The sequence below is a fragment of the Lithobates pipiens genome, unplaced genomic scaffold (assembly GCF_037356315.1).
Source record: "Lithobates pipiens isolate NorthernLeopardFrog02 unplaced genomic scaffold, aLitPip1_a1.2 Scaffold_23, whole genome shotgun sequence".
Classification (NCBI taxonomy): domain Eukaryota; kingdom Metazoa; phylum Chordata; class Amphibia; order Anura; family Ranidae; genus Lithobates; species Lithobates pipiens.
In genome coordinates, this window is record NW_027507785.1 from 305,141,570 (window position 1) to 305,161,253 (window position 19,684).

General features: G+C 42.9%; 1 protein-coding gene across 2 annotated transcripts in view; it reads right to left on the minus strand.

The window, feature by feature from the left end:
* Window positions 1-1,178: 1,178 nt before the first annotated feature.
* The window catches only part of LOC143926588 (leucine-rich repeat and IQ domain-containing protein 3-like), a 72,414-nt gene continuing 53,908 nt past the window's right edge, over window positions 1,179-19,684 (minus strand). For both annotated transcript variants that reach the window (XM_077450472.1, XM_077450471.1), the window contains 2 exons: window positions 16,623-17,331; window positions 1,179-3,266 (listed from right to left, as the gene is read on the minus strand). In XM_077450472.1, coding sequence (XP_077306598.1) covers window positions 3,071-3,266; window positions 16,623-17,331 — 905 coding nt within the window. In that variant the 3' untranslated portion in view covers window positions 1,179-3,070. The remainder of the gene's footprint in view (window positions 3,267-16,622; window positions 17,332-19,684) is intronic.

Here is a 19,684-nt window from a genome sequence, read left to right on the forward strand (position 1 = left end):
AGATCTGCTCAGCACATTCTCGGTCTGTTGATAGTGTGACACACTGCTGGCTGTTAACCATTTCAGCTTCTTTTCACTTATTTATCCAGCATGCGTATGATGTGGCTCTTTGTGGTAACTCGGTAAAAAAATGTGGCTCTTGGTCTTCGTCTGGTTGGCCACCCCTGCATTAGAGAGATTCCCTTTCACTTTCTGTTACAAAGACACAACAGAAATTTAGAGGAAACCCCTTGAAGACAGCTGGAACTGGAACAAGTGTCCACATTGGAAGATTTCTCCTCTATTCCTGTTTTGCTAGCAACTCAAAATGTTGGCTTTGCCTCCACTTCCAGTCCTGGGGACAATGGTGACCAGAACAAAAAGAGAAAATAAATATCCATAACGGGCACAGAGACATTGTGAACCTGAGATGTGTTCAAACCCTACCCTTGTCTAGTCAACCCCCGCGACAAAAAATTGGCTTTAGATACACTTTAATATTGGAGGTTACCCTATGGGTTGTGAAGTGAACCTGGGCTTTCCCACTGTAGGGCCAAGCAACCAGTTTAGCTCAATGGCAGGCCAGAAGCTGAGAAATGTGTATACTTACCAGTTCATCTTCTAAACCAACCCCCTCCCTTCCCCCTTTTAACTCCAAGGAAGTGATGGGACATACCCAATACTCCCATATACAGGGGAACATGTAAGAGCGCACCACCTTTCCTACCACAGGACATGGCTGGTGCTTGGCCTGTATGAGTAATGTAGAGACTTACTTTAATGCAGGAATGTCCAACCTTTTGACCTTCCTGGGCCACATTGAAAGAAGAGTAATTTTCTTGGGCCGCACATAAAATACACTAACAAAAAAGAGAGCTGATGAGCAGAAAAAGACGGGAAGATGATAGGTTAACAATCACTGACATAGATAATGCACCTATCTGAATAAAAAAAACGTCATTTTTTTGTAATATTTTTTATTATAAAAGTAAAAGAGGGGAACATAAAACTAGTGCAATATCTGACACTGTTTTAAAAAACGAAAGCACCAATATCTGGTTGGATGGATTTAGAAGCAATTCTCAATAAATTCTCAAGGTGCCAATCAGATATTGTGGTTCTAATTTTGCCCTTAATCCTTGAAAATAGTTGCTCACAAATATAGGTGCTGCAGAAAAACTGATGACGTGAATAAGGCGTGATTGTGAACAGTGGGATTTATTATTTCAGGAATGGGGATGAACTCCGTGTTCAAGTGGAACCCATGTTCAAAATTACAAACAGATTCTACTTAATACAACAAACCTACACAGTCCCTGTCCTGTTTGCACCACCTGTATACTGCTGTTCTGAGTATATAGGGCCTGGGGGCCCCACGCCTTTCCTTTTTTTAATTTGGGTACGGGGTTCCCCTAAATATCCGTACAAGACCCAAAGGGGCTGGTAATAGGCAGGGGGGGCTACCCATGCCATTTTTCTCAATGATTTTCATCCATATTGCCGTAACCAGACATTACATTAAAACCGCAAGCAGTTTTAAATTACTTTTTTTTCCGTTAGAAATGTAATTTTTTGCAGGGACTGTTCTAAACATGGGAAACTTCACAGGCATACTATAGACACCCCCCAGGCACGATATTTAAAGGAATATTTCACTTTTTTTTCACTTTAAGCATCATTAAAATCAGTGCTCCCCAAAAAAATTGACGTTTTTAAAACTTTTTTTTGCATTGATCCATGTCGCCTGGGGCAGGACCCGGGTCTCCAAACACTTTTTAGGACAATAACTTGCATATTAGCCTTTAAAATTAGCACTTTTGATTTCGAACATTCGAGTCCCATAGACTTTAACGGGGTTCTAAAGTTTGCGTGCATTTTCGGTCCGTTCACAGGTTCTGGTGCGAACCGAACCGGGGGGTGTTCGGCTCATCCCTATTCAGGAAGATGAAATGTATAAAAGCCCAGTAAGGAGACACTGTAACATTTTTCTTTGGACGCATGTGTTCACAAAGTGTAAAGGCAATTTTTCTTTTTCTTTTTTTTAACAATGCAAAATTTGTACTTTATTTATTTATTTTTTTGTTTGTTTTCTGCTCAATTTAAGGGTTTTTCTATAATTTGTAGATGTATCCAGTTCTCTTGTTTGCCTGTACATTTGTCCAAAATGCAGTTGGTTGCTGGTAGTTTTCGGTTTTGTGGATTTTTATTTTATTTTGGCATGGTTACTGTTGGTGGGAGATAAGGTGTTTATAAGGCAGAAGAGGATTAGGTTAGTATTAGGGGTTACTTTAGGGGTTTAAAGCAGGGGTGTCCAACCTGCAGCCCACGATGGCTATGAATGCAGCCCAACACAAAATTGTAAATTTACTTAAAAATTTAGATTTTTTTAAAATAATTTATTGGCTTGGACACAATCATTTATAACAGACAACTGGATTACAACATTTAGAAGGCTTTCAGGATTTTTTTTTTTTTTTTTTACAATTTGTAATTTTTTTTTGTCATTTTCAATTATGTTGCAAAAGGGAGTAATGCCCCATCACTTCATTCAGTGGGCTGAACTAAGCACTTTGCGGTTACATTTAACATGTTGATGGTTTACTAAATAGGATCTAAAGACAAAGCTGTTTTTATTTTTGGATGGAGTAGGGTAGGTTAAAACCCCTGTCAAGGAGTTGGGGAGATCTTCCTTCTCTTCCTGTCCACAGAAGTGGAAGTGAGAGAAAATTTATTTTGATATCCACATAATTGAGTCCCCATTGGAAGATTCCCTCCCTATACCTATTCTGGAAACATCTCAAAACCTTCCCAGTGATCATAGCCAACAGGACAAACAGAGAGGGTGAATCTACCCAGTAAGGACACGGACAGAAATAAAAACCTGATGGGGGTTCCAACCCTTCTACACTTTATCTGAAACCAAAAAAAGTTTTGGCTTTAGATACACTTTTAGGATTACTCCAGAAAATGTAACACTGCCTTCTACCAGTAAGCTGCACTGCAGGTAAAATCTGGAATTGTGACTCCTGTTTCAGGAAAAGGGTGGAAGGATGTACATGGAAATCTCAATTTTTCAATTTGTTTTAGGGCATCAATGTTTTAGAAGTGTCTCTTTGGAAACAGGCTGCTTGACGAGGACTTTTTCCATGGATTGCACTATAACATGCTGACCCTTTATGGCTGTGACATGAACCTGGGCTTCCTGCAAGCGGTCATTGCTTTTCTGAAGAATGAGAGAGTCCACAGCAAACTTTTCGGAAGCGTTTTCAACCTGGAGCACCAACTGCCTGCAAAATATGGAAGTATCAGTTTCAGTAGATCATCACTTTAATAGTGTGTTACAACATTGAATTTAACATTAGCATTTTAGGCCCTTAAAGTAAACCTTTGCAAAGAGAAATATAGAGGCTACCATTGCCTGACTTTAATGCTGACCTGCCGGCATCAGTACTTTTTGAATCACTGACCAACCATCAATGGTATCTGATACCTTCAGATGTTTTGAGCACTGGGTCCTTCACCATGCACTGTGGTTCTGCCCCCAACCTCTCGATTAATATTGTGTCCTCTATATGTGGCGCAGTGCTGTTCATTGCGACTGATACCCCAACACATTGTACAGTAGAGACCCTAGCACTACAGTGCACCATAACTCTTACACCAAGTGCTCTGGTGTACTGCATTGCTAAAAAGGGTCATGTATATTTTCTTAACTAGTTGTGCTGCGGTGGCAGCCCATTCATAATACATGGGCTCCCTTTATGCAACACATGCTAATGCATGCCATAATGCATGCACTGCCAGCCAGGCAGCTAGCACCCTCTCACAGTCTCCATCACAGATCCACCCCATCCTTGACTCCACCATGGTGAGTTGCTACTACTGCTGGCCTGGTCCTAGAATTGACTCTCTCCAGGCTTTCTCCACCTTCTGGCTGCTCTCTGCCTGGCAGGTAAGGGGGGGACTCTGCTGGACACACATGAATGTAAGGGGGTACTCTCCTGGCAAATACGAGTGGAGGGGAACTGATGGCACACATGGATGTAAGGGGGGACACTACTGGTACACATAGGTGTAAGGGGGGGACACTGTTGGCACACGTGGATGAAACAGGGGGCACTGCTGGAACATATGGATGTAAGCGGGGACACTGCTAGCACACAAGATGTTAGAAGATGGGCACACATGAACGTAAGGGGGACTCTGCTGGCAATATGGGGGGGGGGGGGAAACTGGTGGCACACATTTATGTAAGGGGTCAACACTGCTGGCAACTAGTTGTGCTCCGGTGGCAGCCCATTCATAATAAATGGGCTCCCTTTATGCAATACATGTTAATGCGTACCATAATGCATGCACTGCCAGCCAGGCAGTCGGCACAGTCTCCAGCGCAGATCCCCCCCATCCTTGCCTCCACCATGGTCAGTTGCTAGTACTGCTGGCCTGGAGCTAGAATTGACTCTCTCCAGGCTTTCTCCACCTTCTGGCTGCTCTCTGCCTGACAGGTAAGGGGGGACTCTGTTGGGCACACGTGAATATAAGGGGGGACTCTACTGCCAAATATGGGGGGTGACCAGGGGACAACTCATGGGGCCCCGAGCAATAGGAGATTATAGGGCCCCCAGGCAATCAGAGATTATGGGGCCACACAGTATACATAAACACACACACACACACACACACACACACACACACAGCATAAAATCCCACAGGTTACACATACATGTACACACAGTATACACAGATATGTTTCTATTGGCTGAGAAGGTACTGGAGAGGTGGGGCAGCTATAATCTTGCGATTTTTAGACCAAAAGGATTTCAGCAAGGGACATTTCAGGTGGCAGATGTAAAAAAAAAAAAAACACAGATTTTTACATACTGTCCCTGGTTTTACTGAGGCTGGCAACCCTGATGCCCTCGGCAGTGCCCGAGTTGCTGAATGGTCAGTCCGCCCCTGGGGGTGACTGTTGGCACACATGGATGTAAGGGGGGTCACTGCTGGCACACATGGAATTAAGGGGGGCACTGATGGCACACATGGAAGTAAGGGGGGACACTGCTGGCACACATGGAAGTAAGGGGGGACACTGCTGGCACATATGGAAGTAAGGGGGACACTGCTGACACACATGGAAGTAAGGGGGACACTGCTGACACATATGGAAGTAAGGGGGACACTGCTGACACACATGGAAGTAAGGGGGACACTGCTGGCACACATGGGACTAAGGAGGGACACTGCTGGCACACATGGAAGGGGAGACACTGCTGACACGCATGGAAGGGGAGACACTGCTGACACACATGGATGGGGGACACTGCTGACACAAATGGAAGTAAAGGGACACTGCTGGCACACATGGGAGTAAGGGGGGACACTGCTGCCACACATGGAAGTAAGGGGGGACACTGCTGCCACACATGGAAGTAAGGGGGACACTGCTGCCACACATGGAAGGGGGACACTGCTGACACACATGGAAGGGGGACACTGCTGACACGCATGGAAGTAAGGGGGGACACTGCTGACACAAATGGAAGTAAGGGGGACACTGCTGACACAAATGGAAGTAAGGGGGGACACTGCTGCCACACATGGAAGTAAGGGGGGACACTGCTGCCACCCATGGATGTAAGGGGGACACTGCTGACACACATGGAAGTAAGGGGGACACTGCTGACATACATGGAAGTAAGGGGGACACTGCTGACACACATGAAAGTAAGGGGGATACTGCTGACACACATGAGAGTAAGGGGGGACACTGCTGGCACACATGGAAATAAGGGGACACTGCTGGCACACATGGAAGTTAAGGGGGGAGACTGCTGGCACACATAGATGTAAGGGGGGACACTGTTGGCACAAATGGATATAAATGGGGACTCTGCTGGGCACACATGGATATAAGAGGTAACTTTGCTGTGCACTCGTGAATGTCAGAGGGGACACTTAAGCCGCGTACACACGGGCGGACTGTATGGCCAACTTAGTCCGTCAGACAATCCGACGGACAGTCCGTCCTACTTTCGAATGAACGGACTTGACCACACACGGATGCAAAACAGTCCGTCGAAAGTTTGCGCGATGACGTGTACAGCACGTACGACGGGACTAGAAATAGGAAGTCCAATACACAGCAATGCAACCTTTCGCCGTGTAAATCCTTTCTGAGCATGCGCCATACTTAGTCCGTCGAACTAGCCTACTCAAGAGCGGATTGTCCGCTGAAACCAAAGTCTGACGGACAATATTACGGAAATTCCGAAATACTTAGTCCACCAGACTGCACGCTGAAAAAGTCCGCTGAAGCCCACACACGAGCGGACTGTCCGCTGAAATGTGTTTCGACGGACTAAGTTGGCCATACAGTCCGCCCGTGTGTACGCGGCTTTACGGGCACTTTTTTGAAGGTATATAAAATGTATCTTTTTAAGCTCATGAATATTTATAAAAAAAATACAATATGGCACTTATACAGAAAATGTTGGAGGCCTCTGCCTAGGTGTATTGGGGTGTCATTTAAAATGAAAAGAACTGTAGTGCAGCAACACATGCTAAGTGTTACGGCAGTGAGCGGTAATGCATACATTTCTGCAATGATGGAGTGTAAATGGGTCCTAAAATGTAAAAGTAATTTTCTGAAGAAAAATCTTTTTATTTTTTTTCTGAAAAGAAGTCCTTACACTAGCTGCAAATCTACCTTCAGACAACAATAAACAGAGAGGCAGAGACAAATGCACTGACCCCGAGTTCAAAAATAATACGTTATGCCATTATTGGTGAATGGAAGAAGTGTGTGATGTCCTATGGCCTAACAAGAAATCTTTAGGTCTAAACAGGACTATAATTGCCTTGTCGATGTTTCTAAACAGACTAATGCACATGGTCACATCTCAAGATTCCCGGTCTAGGAGTGTGGAATTGGCGAACATCATACTAGGAGAAACAATCAATTAAATAACCATATTAAGCATGATCTGCATCTATTCTGGCTATGTAACAGGAACTCAAGTCAATTTCTGGAAAAGAACAACCCTAGCGGTAAAAAATATAAAAAAAATAAAAATAAACAAAGAACAAAAAACAAAAAAAACATGCATTTAAGATGTCCCCAAGCCTCAAGCACATGTTGAAGATTTTAACAAAATTATGACTTATGTTCGACCATTCCACCATCTTAGTCTTAAGTGAGCAAATCATAATTCCCGCATTCTAAGTCTGATCTTTATTAGATGTACTCAGCTAATGGGATGAAACTATAAAAAGACTACAGTCAGATTTAAACCAGATCATCACCAATAGGCCAGTGAAAAACAAAAAAAGAAGAATCCAGCCATGAAAATGGTGGCATGGGATAGAAGGAGAGGAAAGAGTGGTGCATTAGCATGAGGGATACAGCAAAAGAGAAGGCAAGATTTGAGCTTTAAATATTTATCATCTGCGTATATAGAATACCATACTGGGGGTATAATCAGATGGGGCAGGGGTCTGCTTTAAATCTGACTGTAGTCCTTTTATAATTCCATCTGATGTCGATCAAAGTATGGAATCATGATTTTCTCACCTAAGACTAAGATGGTGGAATGGTCAAACATAGGTCATAATTTTGTTAAATTCTTCAACATGTGCTTGAGGCTTTGGTGACATCTTGAAAGCATGTTTTTTTAACTAGTTAAGGACCGGAAAGATTTTCCTCCTTAATTGCAAGGCCATTTTTTGCGATACGGCACTATGTCGCTTTAACTGACAATGCGACGTTGTACCCAAACAAAATTTAGGTAATTTTTTCCCCACAAATAGAGATTTCTTTTGGTGATATTTGATCATCTCTGCATTTTTTTTTTGTTTTTTTTGTGCTATAAACAAAAAAGACTGACAATTTTGAAAAAAAAAAAATATTTTTTTTTACTTTTTGCTACAATAAATATTCCCCAAAAATAAAAATATTTCTTCATCGATTTAGGCCAGGGATATGCAATTAGCGGACCTCCAGCTGTTACAGAACTAGCATAGCAAGACTCTGACAGCCACAAGCATGACACCCAGAGGCATGATGGGACTTGTTTTGCAACAGCTGGAGGTCCGCTAATTGCATATCCCTGATTTAGGCCAATATGTATTCTTCCACATATTTTTGGTAAAGAAAAATAGCAATAAGCGTATATTGATTGGTTTGCGCAAAAGTTATAGCATCTGCAAAATAGGGGATATATTTATGGCATTTTTATTATAATTTTTTTTTTATTAGTAATGGCGACAATCTGCAATTTTTAGTGGGACTGCGACATTGCAGTGGACAGATCGGAGACTTTTGAGTCTTTGCTAAAAATAGCCACTGATTACTATATAAATGTCACAGGCAAGGAAGGAGATAACACTAGCGGGCGATCAATGGGTTGAATGTTCCCTAGGAAGGTCTTTCTAACTGTGGGGGGAGCGTAGTGACTGGAGGAGGAGAGAGATCGCTGTTCTTAATTACTAGGAATAGCAGATCTGTCTCTCCTCCCCTGACAGAACGGAGATCTGTCTGTTTACATTGACAGATAAAAACATTCAGGGGCAACCACAATTGGAAGCGCTGAATGCCGATAACACTGAAGAACTCATTCAGCAAGATGCTCTGGCAACACTCATGGAGCTATGGGATGATGGGTTGCCTGGCAGCATTCCATGGGAAAACTATGGTATTCCTGAGGTGGCTCACACACATGGACTTAGGTTCAAAACTTCAAACTTAAATCCATGTTCTTTCCTTCAGCTTGTAAAAGTCCCTATGTTGAGACTTATTATCAGGCTACCTATAGAGATCTAATAAACTTGTGCAACACCAAGTCCTGAAGTCCCTCAAACTTGTCTAGTGCTGAACGCATAGCTCTAAGTGCCCTAAAGAATAACAACTGGTTGGTCATCAAACAGGCCAACAAGGGGGGGGGGAGCCTGGTTATCCAAGATAGAACGGATTATGAGAAAGAAGCTTATCGCTTACTATCCGATCAGAATACTTACAGTGGCTTAAGAGGAGACCCCTTGCCAGGGTTCCAAGTGGAACTGAAATTTTTGGTAGGGGGAGCTGCAGATGGGGTATTGTGTAAAAGGGAGAAACAGTTCCTCCTGCCCCACATATGCAGTACCCCCTACTTCTACCACCCACCGAAGACTCAAAAGTCCACCGTATGTCCTCCAAGCAAACCCATCGTAGCTAGTACCGATATCTTTACCTCTGGACTATCTCATTATATTGATTTCTTTTTACAACCCATAGTCTCAGGTTTAGCGCCATACATCAAAGATTCAGGTCATGTGATTGAGACCCTCCTGAAATATGAATGGGAGATAGACTACCCGTGGGCCACTTTGGATGTGATCTCCCTCTACACCTCGATTCCACACAGTGTAGGCCTAGAGGCACTCCAACTTTTTCTTTCCAAAGATCCCAATATGAATTATTATTATTATGCTATAAGTTTTTGCTTGGAGCACAACTATTTTGTGTTCCAGGACAGGTTCTATATTCAGAAGCATGGAACAGCTATGGGAGCAAACTTTGCTCCCTCATATGCCAAAATCATCATGGGCTATTGGGAAGAGTGATATATATGGACACATAACCCTTTCGCCAGACATATAATGTTCCTAGGGCTTTATATTGATAATATTTTGATTATCTGGAATGGGAGTTTTGAGTTATTTGAGTCATTTGTTACTCATTGTAATGACAATATTTTGGGTCTTAGTTTTACACATATGATAGATTCCACCAACCTATTGTTTCTATACTTGGTATTATACTGTGAAGGTGGGTCCATTTGCACTAAAAATTATTGCAAACCCACTAGTGGCAACTCGTACTTACATTATACGAGTTTCCACCATCCCTCTTGGATAAACAACATTCCAAATGGACAGTTTCAAAGGCTAAGAAGAAACTGTACCAACCATGGAGAGTATGAATCACAGAATGTGTCCCTAAAAATCAAGTTTTTGCAAAAGGGATACCAAGCAGAATTAGTGCAAATGGCTCACAATTAGTTTTTGGAAACTATACCACCTCCCAAGATTCATGAAAAGCCAGATGTTAAGACCATCAGGTTTGTCACAGAATGTAACAGAAAATATAGATCCATTCAGAGTGTCATCAAAAAACATTGGCATATTCTGCATATGGATCCGAAACTAGGACCCATTCTACCCCCAGCGCCACAGATCACATTTAAAAGAACACCTACTCTGGAGAACATTGTTGCCCCAAGCAAACTTAAAATACTGGTTACATACTGGGGGAATTAAAGTACCGTATATACTCGAGTATAAGCCGAGATTTTCAGCCTCTTTTTTGAGGCTGAAAGTGCCCCCCTCGGCTTATACTCGAGTCATCGCTGTCTGCCCGCTCGATCAGCGTGTCAAGCAGACAGACAGCGGCCATTCTGATTCAAAAGCCGCGCCTCCGGCTCCGCCTTCGCCTGTGATAGGCGGAACACTGAATTTCCCAGCAGCCTGTGTTCCGCCTATCACGGGCATCCGCTCATCCTCGTACTACGGACGAGGATGATACGACGTCCGTGATAGGCGGAACACAGGCTGCTGGGAAATTCAGTGTTCCGCCTATCACAGGCGAAGGAGGAGGCGCGGCTTTTGAATTTTACAATGGCCGCCGACGAAGAGGGCACGGGACGGAGGCAAGGCAACGCACGGCACGGGACAGGACGGGACGGGACGGGACGAAGGCAAGGCACGACACGGGACGGAGGCTCGGGACAAAGGCTCGGGACAAAGGTAGGCTGGACACACACACACACACACACACACACACACACACACACACACACGGATGGAGACACACACACACGGATGGATGGATGGATGGAGACACACACACACACAGGGATGGATGGATGGATGGATACACACACACACAGGGATGGATGGATGGATGGAGACACACACACACAGGGATGGATGGATGGATGGATGGAGACACACACACACAGGGATGGATGGATGGATGGATGGAGACACACACACACAGGGATGGATGGATGGATGGACACACACACACACAGGGATGGATGGACGGACACACAGGGATGGACGGACACACAGGGATGGACGGACACACAGGGATGGACGGACACACACACAGGGATGGACAGGCATGTCTCACCCTCGGCTTATACACGAGTCAATAAGTTTGCCAGTTTTTTTGGGGGTAAATTGGGGGCCTCGGCTTATATTCGGGTCGGCCTATACTCGAGTATATACGGTATATATATAGCACATGGCATTATGCATTGGGCACCATCTGTCCATTTCCACATGGCTTCCAATTACTTATTATCCTTTCTTTTTTTTTTTATTACATCTTATTACATCTTTACATATATCATAATTATATATATAACATCCATTAGGTTCTCATTAGGTTTTGACACTTTGAACTATGGGAACATTAATCATAAACAAATCTTATCATGAATACTATTGGGCTAGGTTTCCACTATTGCGACCCAAAAGTCACGCAATTTGCAATGCGATTTTTGATGCAATGTCATGCAACTGGTGAGAATCAAGGGAGAACAAGTCGCACTAAATAACAAATAAGTACAAAAACCTTTTTTGAGTTGCTGCGACTTGAATCACACCAACTAGAACGGGGACCATTGAAATACATGGATTTTGACTTTTCATGCAACTTCACATGTGTCAAGTTGCACAAAAACTCACAGCAGTGGAAACAGATTCACAATCTCTATTGATCATGTATCATATACAGTATAGCTTTTATTTAATACTTCCTTTTTTTCAGAATTTATTGAATACTTTCTTTTTGGGAATTATTTTTATTAATTATTTTTACTTGTAACTTATATTTATTATTATTTTTTACATGTAGTTTTACCTTTTTTTCTTTATATTTTTTATGTTACTTTACTACGTATTTTTTCTCAATTGGGACAATTGTTACATTTATTACTTTTTATTCATATTCTAACCATTTTTTTGGTCCATTACTTTTACTTTTACTGTTGCCCTTGTCTTTGTTTAAGTAGTTGCAGTGTATGTAGATTAAATAATTGTCATCAGGTTGCTTCAATAATGGAGTTATGCTGCGGTGGAGAAACCAATCATAGTTCCGTTAAATTTGTGATCCTTCCCGCGGTCCACCCCTATTTAAACCCCATTTGCTGTCTATGTCCCATGACCTGAAGAAGGGCCACGCCTCAATACGCATTGTCAAGGCGACAGCTATCCTCTCTCTCCATTCTCCTTGGCTTGCTCTCCACCCTTTGTGCTTCATGCCTCGTTTTGGATTTGTGTTCCCCGATAGTAAGATGTCACGCTCAGGTGTTTCCATCCACCAGCTCCGGCCGGTGGTTGTTCCGGCGGCCTCTCGGCCCCTTCCCTGTTCCGTGGCTGTTCCATCATCCTACCACATATCATTGGGGATTCGACCAAGGCCTCATATTGTCTATCTGGCACTGCACACGCTGGCTTGCCTCCTAGTGACATCCAAGAATACATTAAGGTTCTGCCATCGCAGCATTGCTTCACCAAGCCAGTTCACCACGACTGTTGCTCATTGTACTGTCACAGTGAGGCGCACACTTTGCAGTTGCTCCATCTATGCAAGGAGATTTTTGCATAATTGTTCTTCTAAGTATATATCATTATTAAATTGGCACATGATTTTATCTCATTGAGCTTTTTGATTGTTTGTCCTTTCAAGACAGTCCCGATCAGCGCTTCCAATTGTGGTTGCCCCTGAATGTTTTTACTTGTATTCACACCCCTCCTGGTGGTCTCGCCCACACAGCTGCTTTTTGGGCTCTTGCTGGACATTCACAAGGTTCCCAGTGCAACATATGTCCCATTTTCCTGGCGTCAGACTGTTTTTGTCCTTTTATTACATTGACAGATCCCCGTTCTGTCTCTCTCAGGAGTGACCGCGGGCGGCCAGTGGACGTTGCAGCCTGGGCTATTGCATCGGCTCTGGCGTTGCACTGAGGGTGCGCCCCTAGAGCTCTTGAAGAGGCCAATGTACAATGACGGCGATTCACCCAGGAGAGCCAACCTGCTGCAGTACTACTGTGGCGGCTGGTCTTCGAGTGGTTAATTGAGATTGGGACAGTATGTTACAGAAGAATAGCAAACGACATCTGATCATGTAAGTCACATGCACCATACGAGATCTGACACAAGCACCGTACATGATATTGGGCAATGACCTGGGAAACACTAGTATGTATTTGGCTGTCATTAGATTAGGGTGAATAAACAGAATATGTGCCCCCTTAAATCAGATATCCCTATCAGAGTCCCCCTTTACATCATTAGTACTCATCAAAGCCCCCTTTTGCACCAGGTTCCCATCAGAGCCCCCTTACATCAGGGTCCCCTTCAGAGTGCCACCTTACATCAGATGTTCCCATCAGAGTGCCCCCTTACATCAGATGTCCCCATCAGTGTGCCCCCTTACATCAGATGTCCCCATCAGTGTGCCCCCTTACATCAGATGTCCCCATCAGAGTGCCCCCTTACATCAGATGTCCCCATCAGAGTGCCCCCTTAAATCAGGTGTCCCCATAAAAACTCCGCCTGACATCAACTGTCCTCATCAGAGTGCCCTCTTACATATGATCAGTTCCTCCTTACATCATGTGTCTGAACCAGAGTGCCCGCTTACAACTGGCTCAAGGATCAGTGGATGCACTCTCAGAGACCTGGGAGGGAGCAACTGTAGCACTACCCCCATAGGAGTCACTGATATCCGGGTCCTCACTGCTGCACAGCCAGTTACATAGCATTTCTTTTATTCTCTCAAACACATAAAATCAGTCCTTGTCTTGTTTTTGTTGTTTTTATTAGGGGTTGATTACTTGGATGGGGTAGGGAATTATGGGATGCCCAACTTGAAAAATGTCCAGAACACAGAACGAGGGACAACGTCCTCCCTATTTACAAAGAATCCTCTTCTTCCTTCCTCCTGCACACTCTTAGTTACTTATGTAAAGCTCCTGCTGATCCACTCTTGAGAGAACTAACAGTTTTAGCTAGTTCAGCAAAGACCCATTAAAGACAGCCCCTTTTGGCACAGTACTACGTTGGAGTGAACAGAAACACACTTCCTCCTGCCTTCCTGTGGCCACTGATCCCAGGTCCACTTGCTTTCAGAAATGCTAACCCACCTAGCTGCCACCAGCTGCACCTGGCTGTTTTCCTTCCCAGTACTCCTGACTGGCTCTCTGTACCAGTCCTGCCTAACACATATACATGGAGATTCCCCAGGGCAAGATCAGATGAAGACTTGGTACAACACGGTCTTCAAGAGAAATCCCTTAACCCGTCCCTGCACTGTGCTGATCTACTAACTGCCTCTCCCTTCTCTCTCTCTTGCTGTCTCTCCGGCAGGAATCCCTCCAACTGCCTCCTGTGGTGAGATCCTTCCAGGCCAGCCTCCCAAGCTCCAGCCCGAAGTAAACTCCACCCCCCCGGTGGGGGTCCCTCAAGGGCCACTGACAGCCTTCCTCAGCATTGCTTCCACCCGTCTCTCTTTGCTGGCATGACCCATGTCTATTTATGGGTTATTCCAGTTCCAGTCCCATTCCTAGGCATTGGCTGAAAGCCCATAAATATTCAAGGAAGCTCCTCCTCATCTCTGCCCACTAGTTCTAGAACGTTCTCCAACTTTCCAGATATCAGGGGGAGGCACCAGAGAGTTGCCAGGATGAGTCATCCAGCCCTGGCCTCTAATAGCCCTGACCCAGATTCAGTGACTCAGGTTTATCTCTGGGCCAGAAATGCCTTTTCCTACTCTCACTTTTAGTAGCACACACTAGAGGGTGCTACACAACGAAAATCTGGTGGGGCGCAGCCCACCCCAGCACCCCCTTAGATCTAGGGTGCACCTATGCGGCTGGGGCCACAACACCATTGCCTCTGGGAAACCCGGAAGAAGAAAAAAAAATGTTTTTATACAGTATCTTTAATCCAAGGAATGACTTGTGTGATGTTTATTGATGGCCATGCAGTGATGCATGCACAATCTGTTTTTCTTTTGGGGGGGGGGGGGGGCAAAAGATTTACTTAGGGTAAATGCATTGCATGGGGGGACTCCTGCACGTGCACTCCTGAGTCCTGCTGTTGCATCCATTGACACAGACAGCAGGACTCGTCCCGCCCCCCGACTCCCATATCACTGGATTTGATTGACAGCAACGGGAGCCAAACCTTGAGGGTTTACAACCCCATTAAGGCTCCAGGCAGATATTAAAGGTAAAAATTAATACAGCTCTGTAATTATTTATTTATTTATTTTTTAATGTAAGCAGTATAAGTACTTGAAGCCCTTATATCAAGGGCCGTGGACTCCAGCTCTGTGACTGGCATGCGCGCGGGAGTCGACGGTCATGGCGCGCTGCTGAAGAAACGGCGCGATCGTGCACTTTCTTCAGTGTGCATGGGCCGATGACTTTGGCGCAATCGTATATGGGAAATATCTCCTAAACCAAGCAGGCGGCAGAGTGGCACTCCTGCGCAAACCACCGTAGCTGTAGGGTGGGCGCTAAGGAGTATAGGCAGGGCGCGCACTCCTGCACATCCTTAAGGAGCCGATGCTCGTGCCCAGCGGCCTCAGGGGAGAGAAGACAGATTGTGTGTTCCTGGTATATAGGAGCAACGATCGGTCTCCTCCCCAAGTCAGTCCCATCCTCCCACAGTTATAATACACAGCCAGGTAACACATTTAACCCCTTGATCGCCCCCTAGTGTTAATTCCTTCCCTGCCAGTGACATTTATACAGTAATCAGTGCAGTTTTATAGCACTGATCGCTGTATACATGTCAGTGGTCCCACAAATGTGTCCAAAGTGTCCGATCTGTCCTCTGCAATGTCACAGTCCCCATAAAAATCGCAGATCGCTGCCATTACTAGTAAAAAAAAAAAAAAAAAAGCCATGAATCTATCCCCTATTTTGTAGATGCTATAAGTTTTGCGCAAACCAATCAATGTACACTTATTTTTGGTAAAAAATAATCACAATATGTAGAAGAATATTGGCCTAAATTGATGAATATTTTTTTTTTGGGGGGGGGGGGGATATTTATTATAGCAAAAAGTAAAAAATATTGTTTTTCAAAATTATTTCAAAATTGTCGCTCTATTTTTGTTTATAGCGCAAAAAATAAAAATGGCAGAGCTGATCAAATATCAGCAAAAGAAAGCTCTATTTGTGGGGGGAAAAAAGGACATACATTTTCTTTTGGTTACAACGTTGCACGACCACGCAATTGGCAGTTAAAACGATGCAGTGACGTATCGCAAAAAACACCTTGGACAGGAAGGGGGTAAATCCTTCCGGGGCTGAAGTGGTTAAGGTGCTACTGAAATGCAGCAGAGGCAAACAGAGTCTCTCATCCTGCCAGACAGGACTGTGCTGTAGAGAAAGCTGTGCTGAGCTCAGTAGTGGCCCCTCCAGGCCATTCAAGCTGTGTGCATGCGCAGTGCACTCTCTCCTTATCTAGCTGAGCTCAGCCGCTCAGAAGAGAAGAGAGCGCACTGCGCGTACATGCAATTTGAACAGCCTGGAGCGCCCACTAGGGGGCGCATAACTATAGTGTTGAGTGTGCCCTGCATATCATACCTGTGTTCCTGGAGACATTTAATGAACTGTTTCTGCTTTTCCTGGTCGTCTTTTAAACCTTGCACAAATTTCATTTTCCTTTGCACTTCTTCCTGGGATCTGATTAATCGATCGTGTCTCATTAAAGTTTTTGTAACAGAAGTGTGCTGGCAGTTGAATTCCCTGGCTGATGCATTTTCTAATCTTCTGGCCTCCTTTTGATAAAGAAAATGTTTATTTCTATACTTGACGTTGTCAATAAAGTTGGCTTTATCCAGGAGGTTGTACTGTGCGCTTTGCTTTAGCTTCATGCCGTCTGTCTGATGTTGCACTATGGCTTGTTTTTTTCTTGCCTCCAAAAACTCTTCCGTGTGATATTTTGCTTGTTTTTTATCAGCCTGCATCTGAACAACCACATTTCTTTTTTGTATTAGTGTATTATATTTCTTCTGCTTCTCATAAGCCTTGTCTATAGCATGTAGAGGTAAGAGGGTGACTAGTTGGCCTTCCTGCATGGCACGCCTCTTAGACATTGGACATTTCACCGGACTCGCCGGATCCCGCTTTGCTTCTATAATTGAGTGGATTTGTTGAATGGAGGAGCGGATATCTTTTGCTGACTTTCCATTGGATAACAGAAGGTCTTTGGAAGGGTCTGATTGGTGGAAAAAAGTTTTAAGCCCGGAAAGGCTAAATTGCTTCTCATTTACTTGTTTTGCCTGCATTAAATCTATATAATAATAATAATAAAAATAGTATTAAAACATATGTAAACCCTCACTTTGTTAAAAAAAATAAAAAAATCACATTAAGTTTAAAACAGAAATAAAAGGTAAAACATGTGCGTATAAATATAAATAACATTATAAATTGTTTTTTTTATAACTTTATAAGTGATCACATACCCTCTGTTCTCAGTTGCATAAGGAGTTCAAAGAGTTGAGGGAGAAGAAACAGTAGCACACTGGTCTTCCCAGTGAATAGCTGTGTGTGTGTCTGGGTGTGTGTGTGTGTCTGCACAAGTCTGGTCATTGGAGGAGAGTAGACATGTGCATTGCCAAAAAAAGTGTTAGTTTTTGTTTAATTTGTTCAGTTTTGTTCTTTTATTGTTTTTTGTTTTTTCGTTTTTTGGGTCATGATGATTTGTTATTTCTAAAAAATTAGTAAATTCAAAAATCCGAAAATTCGAAAATTTGAAAATTCGAAAAATAAGAAAGAAAATCTGAAAATGTAAAAAATCCGAAATAATGTCTAACTAAACTAACTAATAATAGCTAACTATTAAATTATAGGTATTGGAATTTCCTTTTAAATTTGGCTTACTGAACGTAATTAGTAGGGATTTATCCAAAGTTATGAACTATCCGATATAATGATTGTTGCATCTAAACGAATGGAACGTAACAAATTAATAATAATAAATAATAATAGTAAAAAGTTTTTATTATTATTTATTATTATTAATTCGTTCCATTTCATTCGTTTAGATGCAGTTTTCGTTATTTCGGATAATTTGTAACATTGGAATAAATTTTGTATTTATTACGTTCAATAACAGACAAATTTGAAAGAAAATTCCAATACGTATAATTTAATAGTTACATAGTAGGTGAGGTCGAAAAAAGACACAAGCCCATCAAGTCCAACCTATGTGAACCTATGTGAGTTAGTAATAGGTATAATTTGTTTGTTGGTTATTATTTCTGATTTTCTCATTTTTGGGTTTTTCGAATTTTCGTTCTTATTTTTGGATTTTTGTTCTTTTGAGTTTTCGGATTCTAGAATTTTAGTATTTCCTGAGTTTTCGGATTTTTGAATTTCCGTATCTTCGAATATTCTAATTTTTGATTCCCCGAATTTTCTAAATTTCGGAAAATTTTGTTAAACAGGTTTTCGTTAATTAGAATATTTCCAAATTAACGTATTTGTCGGATTTTGTCAAAAAATTTATTTGGAATGAAACGAATTGCATATGTCTAGAGGAGAGTAGGCTGAGTTCCCAGCACAGCCAGAAAACTGACCAGGCTGTGTTCTCATGCCAAGGGTGGCCAGTTTTTTTAATAGGAAAGCAAAGGGACTTGCAAAAACACCAGGAATTGTTAACACGAACAGAGCTGCGCAAAGAGAACAGGATACTTTTTCATACAAAACATGGTACAGCAGGTACCTATCAATAATATGAAATGTTGGGATAACATATTCTTTAACACACTGGCTTTTGTATTTGGAGAAGAAAGAAGGAAGATAGAAGGAAAAAATGTGAGAAGAAGGCAAGGAAGAGAATAAAATGGTAAGGAGGGAATGGAAGAAAAAAAGCTAGGGATGAATAAAGGAAGAAGGAAGGGAAGGAAAAAGACCTCTTGCAATTGGAAGTAATAATTTAATGATGGTCAATTGGTCATGGGGAGGGTTTTGCTGGCATAAAGATTCTGGGTAAAAAACACAAGCTAAGTTCTGTAATGACCTCAGCTAAACACACTAGCACTACAAGTATGTATGTGTGTACAACTCTTCATCTTTCCCTAGAAAGGTCGTGTATCTAATTATTGCTGCACTATGGATGTTTATGGAGCTGTGTGCATTGCCCCATAGACAACAGCAGGCCTGTATTCTGATCCATAAAAAAGAAGACAAGAGAAAAACAAGGGAAGGGGAAAAAGTAATGAAGAAGGGAAGGAAGAAGAAAAGGGAAGGAAGGAAGGAAGAAGAAATGAAGAAGGGGAGGAAAAAAAGGAGGGAAGAAGAAATGAAGAAGAAGGGAAGGAAGGGAAACAGATAGGATGGAAGAAATGAAGATGAGAAGGAAGGAAAAGGTTGAAAATATGAAATGAAGAATGGAGGGAAGGGAAAATGGAGAGAAGAAACAAAGAAGGGAGGGAAGAGGTAAGGGAAAGAAGGAGAAATGAAGAAGGGAAGGAAGGGATAAGGGAGAAAATAAGAAATTAACAAGGGAAGGAATGGAAAAAGGAGAGAAGAAGCAAAGAAGGGAGGGAAGGGATAAGGGAGAAAAGAAGAAATGAAGAAGGGAAACAGGATAGAAGAAATGAAGACAAGAGGGAATGAAAAGGATAGAAAAGAGGAAA